General features: G+C 45.5%; 1 protein-coding gene across 1 annotated transcript; it reads left to right on the forward strand.

The window, feature by feature from the left end:
• The first annotated feature begins 7,994 nt into the window (after positions 1 to 7,994).
• PNRC1 (proline rich nuclear receptor coactivator 1) lies at positions 7,995 to 12,612 on the forward strand. Its single transcript, XM_033234574.1, has 2 exons — positions 7,995 to 9,254; positions 11,524 to 12,612. Exons 1-2 carry the CDS (start codon positions 8,712 to 8,714, stop codon positions 11,965 to 11,967), a joined length of 987 nt encoding a protein of 328 aa, XP_033090465.1. The 5' UTR covers positions 7,995 to 8,711; the 3' UTR covers positions 11,968 to 12,612.
• Positions 12,613 to 13,126: the final 514 nt, after the last annotated feature.

Here is a 13,126-nt window from a genome sequence, read left to right on the forward strand (position 1 = left end):
ACTTCATGTCTTGGATCAGAGAAAGGCCAAGATAAGTATGGAACATCTTGTTATGGATATAAAGCAAAAATGTTTTCTTAAATATTTGGGAGAAGTGCTAAAGAGATAATAGTGCGGGAGGATAAAAGGAAAAATGAGTTGGGCAGACAGCTAAAGCTAGTCTTTGGTAAAATTCTTTTAAACAGAAAGCCTGAGAAATCAAGCTACAGGCACCAATAGAGCAGCCTGGGGAAAAACTCAGGTTGCAACTGCACAGAAAAGAAAGCAAGGCCCAACACAGAAGCCTTTGTTCTTGGTGTAGTCAGTGACTCCCAGGAAAAAGTTTCCTCCCCTTTTCAGGCATGTACACGGTGGGCTCCAGGGGAACTTGTACAGAGTCGGGGTACTTACCCAAAACATATCCACAGTTGTACAAACAAGAGAAGCTATGCTTTGTGTTTGACTAAAGACATGTCTGCAGCTGCACAGATAAGGGGAGTTACACAGCTTCACATATAAGGGAAGTTACACAAACAGCTACAGAGAAGAGGTGAGTTTCTTATAAAAGTTTTGTATTCAACTGTAAAAATGGCAACCCACTCAGACTCCCTCTCTGCTGTCTTTTAAACTTTTGCTCCCACCTCACTCTTGGTGTCCATGTTCCTTAATTTTCTTGGTTGTGAGACAAAGAGCTGGGGTAATACTTGAGGCAACAAAACTGCTACAATAGAAATATCTTGGTTTTCACTGGCTACACCCTAAGGTTTGAGCAAAAAAAAAAGGAAAATGATTATGGATAATTAAAACTATTTGAATCTATTAAAGTCCATAATGATTCTCCAGAGGAAAAATTTAGTAATAAACAGTTTGACTATAAAAGATAGTGAATGTGATAACATAGATGTTAATTTTTTTAAAGTTGCAGAAATAAAGTTATATGTGGCCGGGCGCGGTGGCTCAAGCCTGTAATCCCAGCACTTTGGGAGGCCGAGACGGGTGGATCACAAGGTCAGGAGATCGAGATCATCCTGGCTAACACGGTGAAACCTCGTCTCTACTAAAAAACACAAAAAACTAGCCAGGCGAGGTGGCGGGCGCCTGTAGTCCCAGCTACTCGGGAGGCTGAGGCAGGAGAATGGCGTGAACCCGGGAGGTGGAGCTTGCAGTGAGCTGAGATCCGGCCACTGCACTCCAGCCTGGGCGACAGAGCGAGATTCCGTCTCAAAAAAAAAAAAAAAAAAAAAAAAAGTTATATGTGTGGATGATTTTTTTTTACATCTAAAGTGTATATTAGTTTATAAAGCACAGACATGCCTTTCATTGTGAAAGAAGGGAGAGAAGAATAGTGGGAAGTGGGCATCAGTCAAGCAGTCCTGGAAAAACAATTAGCCATACCAAGAACAGAAAGAACTGCTCCACAGCATCTGTCACACCTACCAGCCAGGCAGAATGGAGATCCAATAGTCAGTCAGCACCAGAGTCACACAGGATCATGTAGAAACAGAATTCAATCGTGTGTTTCAAGATGAAGATTTGCCAAATCAAATGCCCTGAAGAAGACAGCTAACCGTGCACATTCTATCCCTATCTCATGCATGATGAACCCTTTCAATGACTCTATTAATTATAACAACTTAATGAGGCAAAATCAGTCTGCAAAAATGATTAACAGGCCAGGTCAATATATAATGATAAGAAACTAGGTTTTGCAAGGCTAGTCAACTGAAACTTAAAAAATACACTGTATTTCAGGGAGAGGCATCAAGTTACTAGACATTAAAAGTTCTCCAGGGTCAGGGGCATTGACTTATGTCAGTCCTTTGGGAGGTACAGGTGGGAGAAATGCTTGAGGCTAGAAGCTCAAGACCAGCCTGGGCAACATAGCAAGATTCTGTCTCTATAAAAAATTTAAAAATTGGCTAGGTGTGGTGGCACTTGCCTGTAGTCCCAGCTACTCAGGAACCTGAGGTGGTAGGATTCCTTGAGCCCAGGAGTTCGATACAGTGAGCTATGATCACCACTGCACTCCAGCCTGCTCAACAGAGCAAGACCCTATCTCCATAAACTAACTAAATAAATAAATACATTCTGCAAATGGCAAAGATTTTTAAAAGCTTGATCAATGTATACAATGAGAGCAAGGCTCTGGTAAGGAAGGCATAATGGAGACTGTTACCCAGCTAAGATGCAATTGGTTAAACATCAGCTGGTCTAAATAACATGCTTTCTCTATTCTTTTTTTTCTTTTTGAAACAGGGTCTCACTCTGTCACCCAGGCTAGACGGCAGTGGTGCAATTATGGCTCCCTGTAGCCTTGACCTCCTGGGCTCAAGCCATCCTTTCACCTCAGTCTCCTGAGTAGCTGTGATGACAGGAGGGCACCACCACATCCAGCTAATTTTTGTGGGGTTTGCCATGTTGCCCAGGCTGGTCTCAAATTCTTGAGCTCAAGCGATCCTCCCACCTCAGCTTCCCAAAGTCCTGAGATTACAGGCATGAGCCAACATACCCGGCCATAACATACTTTTTCTTTTGATTTTATATCGAGGATGAAATAGAATCAAATGTCCATCATTATTATTGTATCCTAAGGCTGCCATTAGTCCTTTTGACACCTTTATACCAATAAGAAAAAGACATCTGCCATAATCCATTCTGGCTGCTATAACAAAATATCATAAACTGGGTAGACAACAAACAACAGAGATTTATTTCGCACACTTCCAGAGGCCGGGATGTTCAAGATCAGGGTGCCAGCTGGTCGGGTTCTGGTGCGGTCCCTCTTCTGGGTTGCAGACTGCAAACTTCTTGCTGTGTCCTCAATGGTACAAGGAGGAGGGGCCTCTGTGGCCTCTAATCATATGCATGAGGGCTCCAACCTGATGACCTAATCACTCCCCAAAGACCCCACATCCTAATACTATCACATTGGTTATTAGGTTTCAACATAAGAATCTGGGGAAGACACAAACATTCAAATCATAGCAATGCCCAGATGGCCCCAGCCCCTGGGAAGATGGCTTCAAGAGCAGAGTCAAAGCTCTATTTCAGCTCCCCCTTGACTCTTTTGCCAGGCACCCTCATGCAAATTATAACCTGTACAAACCTGTAACCCCAGAGAGGTATAAGTATAGGGATAATGGAGACATTAATTTCAATCTATGGAAACATACTTTATAAGCACTCCAAGTGTCATAAATTTGTCATTATTGTGAAAATTTGTGCATATTTTGCTTTTTAACACAAATTTTAGATTTTTATTTGAACTCTTCAGAGTACATTATAAATTTTATAATCAATGCTGAAATGTTAGGAAAATTTTTACTTGCTAAACAAAAACATTTTGATTTCCTGGTTTTACGTTTAGAAGACTATTATTTTATAAATTTGAAAGATTAATAATTTGAGCATTAAGCAAAACAGAAGGCCGGGTGCAGTGGCTCACGCCTATAATCCCAACACTTTGGGAAGCTGAGGCAGGTGAATCACCTGAGGTCAGGAGTTTGAGACTAGCCTGGCCAACATGGTGAAACCCCATCTCTACTAAAAATACAAAAATTGGCCAGGCGTGGTGGCGTGCATCTGTAATCCCAGCTACTCAGGAGGCTGGGGTAGGAGAATTGCTAGAACCTGGGAGGCAGAGGTTGCAGTGAGCCGAGATCATGCCACTACACTCCAGCCTGGGCGACAGAGCCAGACACCGTCTAAAAAAAAAAAGCAAAATAGAAGTTGGATTAAGTGTTCCTCTTTTCACACAGGTGTCCCTCACACCTTAGACTTTACAGATCTAAGCAACAGACCGGGTGGGGTGGCTCAGGCCTGTAATCCCAGCACTTTGGGAGGCCAGAGTGGGTGGATCACTGGAACTCAGGAGTTCAACACCAGCCTGGGTAACATGGCAAAAACCAAACACACACACACACAAATTAGCAGACATGGTGGCATGCGCCAGCTAGGGAGGATGAGGTGGGAGAATCTCCTGAACACCAGAGGTGCAGGCTGCAGTGAGTTGTTACTGCGCCACTGCACTCCAGCCTGGGTGACAGAGTGAAGCCCTGTCTTGAAAAAGAAAAAAAAAAAAAATCGAAGTAATAATAGGTAGAGAAAATGGTAATAAAGCCTATATAAAGAGGAAAAAATGACATTCAGTGTAGCAGGAAAGAAAAATGACATTTCACACAGACAGAGGGAGAGAAAGAGGACAGAAGTAAAATACATGACAGACAAAGGAAGATAGAAGAGAGGGAAGTGGAATTTGGAGTTCTGCTTAGTGTTAATGCGGGTAAGTTGCTTATTTCATAAACGGGCATTACCTCATTTTTCTGCTCTTTAATACCTGGTTTACTTTCCAATCTTTTATTTTTCTTCTAACTCTTCTAAAGATTAGCTTAACAAAAATAAAACCAAGACGTACACACTGGAACAAAAAGCTTCAAAAACTCTGAGAGTCCTCCTAAAATTTCCTTTACCCTTGGAATATCTTGTTACCTCCAAGATTGGCCTTTTGGGCCCAAGCAAAAGGATATGATTTTTTTTTTTTTTTCTTTTTCTGAGATGAAGTCTTGCTCTGTCACCCAGGCTAGACTGCAGTGGCGTGATCTCAGATCACTGCAACCTCTACCTCCCAGGTTCAAGTGATTCTTCTGCCTCCGCCTTCCAAATAGCTGAGACTACAGGCATGCACCACTATGCCTGGCTAATTTTTGTATTTTTAGTAGAGACAGGGTTTTGTCATGTTGGCCAGGCTGGTCTCCAACTCCTGACCTCAAGTGATCCATCCACCTTGCCCTCCATGAGCCATGGCACCCAGGCTGATCTTTTTCCTTTATATCATATAGCACAGCTAACACTATATGTTTAAACCTAAAACACTTAGGTTTAAACAGTAAAATTAGACATTACTAAAGACTAAGAGTTTACAAAGACTACACACACAGAGTAACACTAAATCCAATCATCTAGTTTATAACACCTCAACTGCTCTCTTCTGGTGCCCCATTTCAGCTCCCATTCTGTTTCTTAGTGGTGGGCAGCATTTTAGCAATTTTAGCATCCATCACCCAGGTGGTCACAGCTGCAAGGTTACTTTTCTAACAGTACAGAACCCAGGGCAAACATGAAGCCTACCCTTAAGGCCTCAAAATGATAAGTTATACACATAATTCCTCCAACATTCACCCAAGAAATACACATAGACAATGATAAGTATCTTTGACCAAGGGCCCCACAGAGCTGGCTACCAATGACCAGGTCCCTGAAGGGTAGATTATTCTCCAGGACTGTATGATATTATCCCCAGATAAAGTCAAGCCTAAAAACCATGGGATATAGTGAAAAGAACATTGGACTAGGCATCAGGAGTTCGAGTTATTCCTACCTCATTGTGTGACCCACCCACACACGTTACTATATATTTAGATTTATTTACATCACACGTTAAATAGGATCTGTCTATATCTACTTTAAAGTGCTAGAGTAAGAACAAAATGAGATGACAGATGGAAAGTACCTTGAAAAAGTAGATTCTTTCGCAGCTCTGGATGTACATGATTCCCACTCATCCAATGAACATGAGCACTTACTATGTATTACATGTTGCAGAAACAAAAATGAGTAAAATTCAGCAATCGGAATGAAATGTAGTTTTTTTGTTTGTTTTTTGAGACGGAGTATCACTCTGTTGCCCAGGCTGGAGTGCAGTGGCATGATCTCGGGTCACTGCAACCTCTACCTCCCAGGTTCAAACGATCCTCCTGCCTCAGCCCCCCTAGCAGCTGGAATTACAGGCACACGCCACTATGCCCGGTTAATTTTTGTATTTTTAGTAGAGACAGGGTTTCACCATGTTGGCCAGGCTGGTCTCAAACTCCTGACCTTAGGTGACCCACCCGCCTTGGCCTCCCAAAGTGCTGGGATTGCAGGCGTGAGCCACCACGCCCGGCCTGAAAGGTAGTTTTTTTTTTTTTTTTTTTTTTTTTTTTGAGACGGAGTCTCGCTCTGTCGCCCGGGCTGGAGTGCAGTGGCCGGATCTCAGCTCACTGCAAGCTCCGCCTCCCGGGTTTACCGCCATTCTCCTGCCTCAGCCTCCGAGTAGCTGGGACTACAGGCGCCCGCCACCTCGCCCGGCTAGTTTTTTGTATTTTTTAGTAGAGACGGGGTTTCACAGTGTTAGCCAGGATGGTCTCGAACTCCTGACCTCGTGATCCGCCCGCCTCGGCCTCCCAAAGTGCTGGGATTACAGGCTTGAGCCACCGCGCCCGGCCTGAAAGGTAGTTTTAAAAGCTTGTAAGGTTGACTGGGTTTGGTGGCTCACTCCTATAATCCCATTACTTTGGGAGGCAGAGACAGGCAGATCACTTGAGCTCAGGAGTTCCAGATCAGCCTGGGCAACATGATGAAACACTGTCTCTACTAAAAACACAAAAAAATTAGCCAGGAGTGGGGGTGTGTGCCTGCTGGTCCCAGCTACTCAGCGGCATGGGGGACTGGGGTTGGAGGATCGCTTGAGCCTGGGAGGCGGCCATTGCAGTAATCTGAGATCATGCCATTGTACTCCAACTTGAGTGTCAGAAAGAAACCCCATCTCAAGAAAAAAAAAAAAAGTTTATAAAGTGATTGGGAAGCATTTTTCTGGATATTCAATCTGTCCATCAATCATAAAACGTTTCATTGCTTACTAACTACTTACTACTCCAAAGCTGAAAACTAGCGGAGAGGCGGTGAGGATACAGAAGTGTAAGATTACTGTGGTCTTCTAGTAACATAGAATCCAGTGTGGCAGGGCTGGGTGCAGTGGCTCACGCCTGTTATCACAGCACTTTGGGAGGCCGAGGCGGGTGGATTACGGGGTCAGATCAAGACCATCCTGGCCAATACCGCGAAACCTCGTCTCTACTAAAAAATACAGAAATTAGCTGGGTGTGGTGGCGCGTGCCTGTAATCCCAGCTACTCGGAGGCTGAGGCAGGAGAATAGCTTGAACCAGGGAGCCGGAGGTTGCAGTGAGCCGAGACAGCGTTACTGCACTCCAGCCTGGCCACAGAGCGAGACTCAAAAAAAAAAAAAAAAAAAAAATGAAAACTTTTGTCTTGCCGTACCTGGACTGGAGATCAAATTCTGATGTTAACTTACCGTTTGATCTTTGACAAATCCTTTAGCCTTTCTAAGCCTGTTTCCCCAGCTGTAAAATGGGGATAAAATATAGCAGTGTCCCTCTAAAAAGAAGCTGGGGCAAAATTAGGCCAAGCTTGAGGACCGCAACCCAGGACCACAGATTCAAGCTGCCCTGAATATACACTCAGATTAGCAAGTTACAAGTACGTTTCTAAAGGAAAAGAGGCAGCTCCTAAATTGTTTACCATGAATGTGTGTGTTTACCATACAATATCATGGGCTCTTGACTAGCTATACATTCTTTGTTATCTTAAATTCCAGAAACATAAAGATAATGCGTAGGCAGCTAATCAGGAACAAAATGCCTTTAAACAATTGCCCCAGGCATTGGTAGTGAAATGAATAGAACGACAGCCTGCCTACTTCGCAGAGCTGAGGTCTGATCTTTCTTAGTACCTATTCATAAGGGTTGTTGTGAGGTTAAAGTGAGACAATTTATGTAAATAACAGTTCCTGGAACATAAATGCTTGATAAATTATGGCCACAATTCTTTTCTGTGGTTGAGCAGTGCGGGGAGATCATGAGAAACTTCTATCCACACGCAGCTAACAAAATACTCTGTATATTGCAGAGCTGTTTCACTTTCTCCCTTTGAGATGCAAGCCGGAATGCCTTGCCTCAAGTAACCAGGCACAATGTTGCGATCCCAAAGTCTCACAATCCTTCAAGTATGAAGTCAGTAAAAACTCCAGCTTCCATTTATGGATTTACGCAGAACTTTTTATACATTGAGGGGCCAATTCAATCAGTAAGTCGCTTTGATTTTAACTCTGATCACCGAGACTAATAAGCAGCGATGCTGAACCAAGTAAATGAAAGAAGCGTGAGCCACACTTCAGTAGATATAATTTAAATGTAGACTGATTTTCTCCACGATTGCTAGAGAAGAAATCCTTACAGCGTACTTAGAAATCTTTATTTTAAAATGATAACGCTGTAATGTTGGGCTGAAAATAAAACGGATACTTCCCCAAGGTCAGCAGCGGAGGCGGCAACCGTGGCCTTGCCAGAGTCGTCCCCCACTTCCCCGTCCCCGTTCTTACTGCCGTCCTCCTCTGCCCCCTCCCTTCCCCACCCCCATCAAGAAACTCCGCCGGGACCTTTCAGTCCCACCACTCCCTAGCCGGGCGAAGCGCGGGGGCGTGCTGGGGAGGGGTAAGGAGGGTGGGGCGGAAACCCAATTTCATTGTTCGCGGGACCGACTCTTCCCGAAAGAGCTCCCCGGCAGCGCCTGCGCAGTGCTCGCTCTTTGTGCCAGGCTGCGGCAAGCTGGTTGTTTGTGTGTGTCTACCCAAAGCGGCGGAGGCGGAGCGAGGGGCGTGGCCTGCCTTGTCGCACTCTGATTGGGCTTTCGCAGGGAACTGGGCGGGCGCGGGGCGGAGCTTCCGATAACAACACTCGGAACTGGGGCTGTGGCTATTTGTTGCTGCGCCGCCACCGCCCGAGTCATGTACCGCGATCTTCTCTGGCTCTCCTAGCAGCATCCATCGCCGTCACCCTATTTTCACTGGCTTCACCTCCTTCTCGCCTCGTTGCTGAGCGACAAGCTTCCTAGCGCTATGACCGTCGTCTCCGTCCCACAGCGGGAGCCGCTTGTCCTGGGTGGCCGCCTTGCGCCGCTTGGCTTTTCCTCCCGCGGTTACTTCGGAGCCCTACCGATGGTGACCACGGCTCCGCCTCCTTTACCCCGGATCCCGGACCCCCGGGCACTGCCCCCGACCCTCTTCCTCCCTCACTTCTTAGGGGGAGATGGCCCGTGTCTGACCCCGCAGCCTCGCGCTCCAGCAGCTCTGCCCAACCGCAGCCTCGCCGTGGCGGGAGGCACCCCTCGGGCAGCGCCGAAGAAGCGGCGAAAGAAGAAGGTGCGGGCCAGCCCCGCAGGGCAGCTGCCCAGCCGCTTCCACCAGTACCAGCAGCACCGGCCCAGTCTGGAGGGCGGCCGGAGCCCGGCGACCGGCCCGACCGGAGCAGCGCAGGAGGTCCCGGGCCCGGCCGCCTCCTTGCCCCCGAGTCCTGCAGCCGCAACCCGCACGGAGGGAGCCAGTCCCGACCTTGCCCCGTTGCGGCCCGCGGCTCCCGGCCAAACCCCGCTCAGGAAAGAAGTAAGGAATGCCAGCGGGCCTTTGGGGAGTCGGGCCCTTACGCGGTGGCGGCTGAGCTCTGGGGCTGCAGGTCCTGCACCCGGGGGGTCGGGCGGGTGGGGGCGGGGTGGGGGGGCGGCTGTTTACTCGGGAGGGAAGTTTCCGTGACGCCCTCTCCATTCTTGCTTTGGGGGAAGAAGGGGGAAGGGGAGGCATGCGCTGGTGCTTCTGATTGGCTTCCAGGAGTCGGCCAATGAAAAGCGCCGCTGCGCCCCAGCAACAGCCCCGATTTAGAAGGCTGGCGGCGTTCCAGGGGGTTTCGGCGTTCCGGGCGCGCGGCAGTGTGGGGGCAGGGACTGGGCCCGCGGGAGGGCTGACGTCAGCGCGCTACGTGCCCGGCGCTACGGCGCCCATGAAGGAGGCGAGGCCGAGTGTGGGCGGCCAGGGGAGGACGGGGCCCCGCTTTCGGCCTCCCGGCTGTGGAGAGCCCCAGTCCTAGTCGGTGAAACGCGGAGACGGTTTCTGACGTCCCGCCGTGGGGGGTGGAGTGGGCTCTGAGCAGCTCGGTTTCGTTTGGAGTTGTGCCGAAGTATGAGGTGCCCCGTGTGGGACGCGCAGTCCAGGCCGCGGGCTTGACCTACTTAATGGTTCCTTCTAAGTTCGGAGTTGGCAGGAGCCGCACAAAACTCATTTTATTACCGTTGCCACTGTGTACTTCGTGTTAGTGTGTCCGGAATAAGTTTTCAGAAGAGTTAGCGACTGCTGATTGCAGTGCTGTTGGATTAGAATAAAATGGATAGAAGTTTAAATGGGATTAAGTCTACGAAATGATTTCAAAGTCTTGTCAAAATAACGTTTGACGGACTTAAGTGACTCTTCGAAATAATGAAATGAAAAAGTTCCCTTTATGTAGTGAAGAATGTTGCATTGAATTAGGGATTTGTGGTTTGTGCCCTTGGGAAAAAATTACTAAATTCGCCCACCGTGTTTCTTTAACTTATGTTCTCAGTGTCTCCCACCTTTTAAAATTACACGACTTTTGAAATATCCGTGATTACCTAAAAGTTTTTGTGCTTGTTTCCTGGCCTGTTTTCTAGAACAGCTACTAACCAGGGAGCTCTGGCAGTGAACCTTACAGACGTGGAAAGTTGTGCTCTACTTTCGTATCGTGTCTTGCTTACTACCGCGTTACAAGCGTTGGTAGTGCAGTGATCTAGTGGATTACCTTATGATTTTCCATCTGTTCAAGACTTCCTATAAGGCCCACTTAAGTTAGGAAAGATTAAGATTAGTGAAGCAGCGTTCTTGAAGCAGTTACTAAACCAGGAAGTGGGGGGTACACAGCAAACGTTGTTTCTGGCACTGGTATTTGGAAGAGAGCTCATTAGTCTAACTTACAGTTGTAGAAAGGTCGACTTGGGTTATTTCAGACATTTTTAGTTTGACATTTTAGAACTGGTTCACGTTGCATACTGGTAACTAGCAGTGGTGATTAACTGCATTTTTAGTGGCAAACAAGAGTGAACTTAAAAGTCAAGGGAAATTTAAGTTTTTTTTGTTTTTTTTCTTAGAGACAGGTCGGTCTGTATCGCACTCCAGGCTGGAATGCAGTGGCACGATGGATCTCCGCTCACTGCAGCCTCCCCCTCCCAGGCTCAAGGGATCCCATCTCAGCCAGCCTCCCAAGGCGCGTGCTACCATGCCGGGCTTATTTTTATATTTGTAGTAGACATGGGGTTTTGCTATGTTGCCCAGGCTGGTCTCGAACTCCTTGAGCTCAAGCGATCCACTTGCCTTGACCTCCGAAAGTGCTGGGATTACAGGCGTGAGCCACCATCCCAATTAAAGGTTTTGTAATTTCAGCTTTTATTTTATTTATCCAGGAGGTACTTGTGCAGGTTTGTTACATCGGTATATTTCGTGATGCTGAGGTTTGGAGTATGAATGATCCCATTCCAGGTAGTGAGCATAGTACCTATAGGTCCCCTCCCCGTCTAGTAGTGCCTAGTGTCTGTTGTTGTTCCCCACTTTATATCCATGTTGTACGCAACGTTTAGCTCCCAAATTCACTTATGAGTGAGAACTTGTGATACTTGTTTTTCTGTTTCTGCATTAATTCGTCTAGGGTAATGGCCCCCAACTACATATGTATTATTACAAAGAACATAATTTTGTTCTTTTCTATGGCTGTGGGCAAACTTAAACACAACAAAACTAGATATGTGATATGAGGTTCATAACTGGTTTATATCTAGAAACTATATTTACTTTTGTGTTCTTGTCTTTGTAGGTTTTAAAATCAAAGATGGGAAAATCGGAGAAAATTGCCCTTCCCCACGGCCAGCTTGTTCATGGTATACACTTGTATGAGCAACCAAAGATAAACAGACAGAAAAGCAAATATAACTTGCCACTAACCAAGATCACCTCTGCAAAAAGAAATGAAAACAGCTTTTGGCAGGATTCTGTTTCATCTGACAGAATTCAGAAGCAGGAAAAAAAGCCTTTTAAAAATACCGAGAACATTAAAAATTCGCATTTGAAGAAATCAGCATTTCTAACTGAAGTGAGCCAAAAGGAAAATTATGCTGGGGCAAAGTTTAGTGATCCACCTTCTCCTAGTGTTCTTCCAAAGCCTCCTAGTCACTGGATGGGAAGCACTGTTGAAAATTCCAACCAAAACAGGGAGCTGATGGCAGTACACTTAAAAACGCTCCTGAAAGTTCAAACTTAGATTTCAGATTTCAGTATGTGTGTAAAACATAATTTTTCCCATATCCCTGGACTCTTGAGAAAATTGGTACAGAAATGGAAATTTGCCTTGTTGCAACAACATACAATTGCAAAAGATGAGTTTAAAAAATTACATACAAACAGCTTGTATTATATTTTATATTTTGTAAATACTGTATACCATGTATTATGTGTATATTGTTCATACTTGAGAGGTATATTATAGTTTTGTTATGAAAGTATGTATTTTGCCCTGCCCACATTGCAGGTGTTTTGTATATATACAATGGAGAAATTTTAAGTGTGTGCTAAGGCACATGGAAGACCGATTTTATTTGCACAAGGTACTGAGATTTTTTTCAAGAAACAGCTGTCAAATCTCAAGGTGAAGATCTAAATGTGAACAGTTTACTAATGCACTACTGAAGTTTAAATCTGTGGCACAATCAATGTAAGCATGGGGTTTGTTTCTCTAAATTGATTTCTAATTTGAAATTACTGAACAACTCCTATTCCCATTTTTGCCAAACTCAATTTCTGGTTTTGGTATATATCCATTCCAGCTTAATGCCTTTAATTTTAATGCCAACAAAATTGGTTGTAATCAAATTTTAAAATAATAATAATTTGGCCCCCCCTTTTAAAATAGTCTTGACTCTTTGTGTGTGGCTTTCTCATGTTTGAATGTGTGACTAGATGATTTTGTGTGGTTGGATTTTTTTAACTTCTACTCATAGTGGCTGAATGTGAGCCGCCATGCCTGGCCATAATCTACATTTTCTTACCAGGAGCAGCATTGAGGTTTTTGGGCATAGTACTGGACTACTCTAGAGGCTGAGACAGGAGGATCTCTTGAGCCTGAGAGGTGAAGGTTTCAGTGAGGTAGGATCAGGCCACTGCACTCCAGCCTGGGTAACAGACACAGTCTCAAAAAAAAAAAAGAAAAAGGCCAAGAGGAAGTAAGGGAGACAGATTTTGAGTGGGAATGTTAAGCAATCAGGTCAAGCAAAGAAGATGGAAGATACAAAGGAACCTTCTGTTTGATGTTTTGTAAGAGTCACCATTCCTTCCTTACAAATGCAGATAGGCCTTCCTCACAAATGGATGGGAAGCTCATTTGAAAGTTTAGTTTGAAGATGTCCCAAGTTTTAGTCACCAAT

This window comes from Trachypithecus francoisi, unplaced genomic scaffold (genome assembly GCF_009764315.1).
Source record: "Trachypithecus francoisi isolate TF-2019V2 unplaced genomic scaffold, Tfra_2.0 Lachesis_group15, whole genome shotgun sequence".
NCBI classification, from domain to species: domain Eukaryota; kingdom Metazoa; phylum Chordata; class Mammalia; order Primates; family Cercopithecidae; genus Trachypithecus; species Trachypithecus francoisi.

Excerpts from the sequence above, each read along its gene's own strand:
- PNRC1 (XM_033234574.1), top strand. The coding sequence starts at position 8,712 with ATGACCGTCGTCTCCGTCCCACAGCGGGAGCCGCTTGTCCTGGGTGGC. Across the intron at positions 9,255-11,523 it reads AAACCCCGCTCAGGAAAGAA|GTTTTAAAATCAAAGATGGG; the intron begins GTAAGGAATGCC and ends TTGTCTTTGTAG.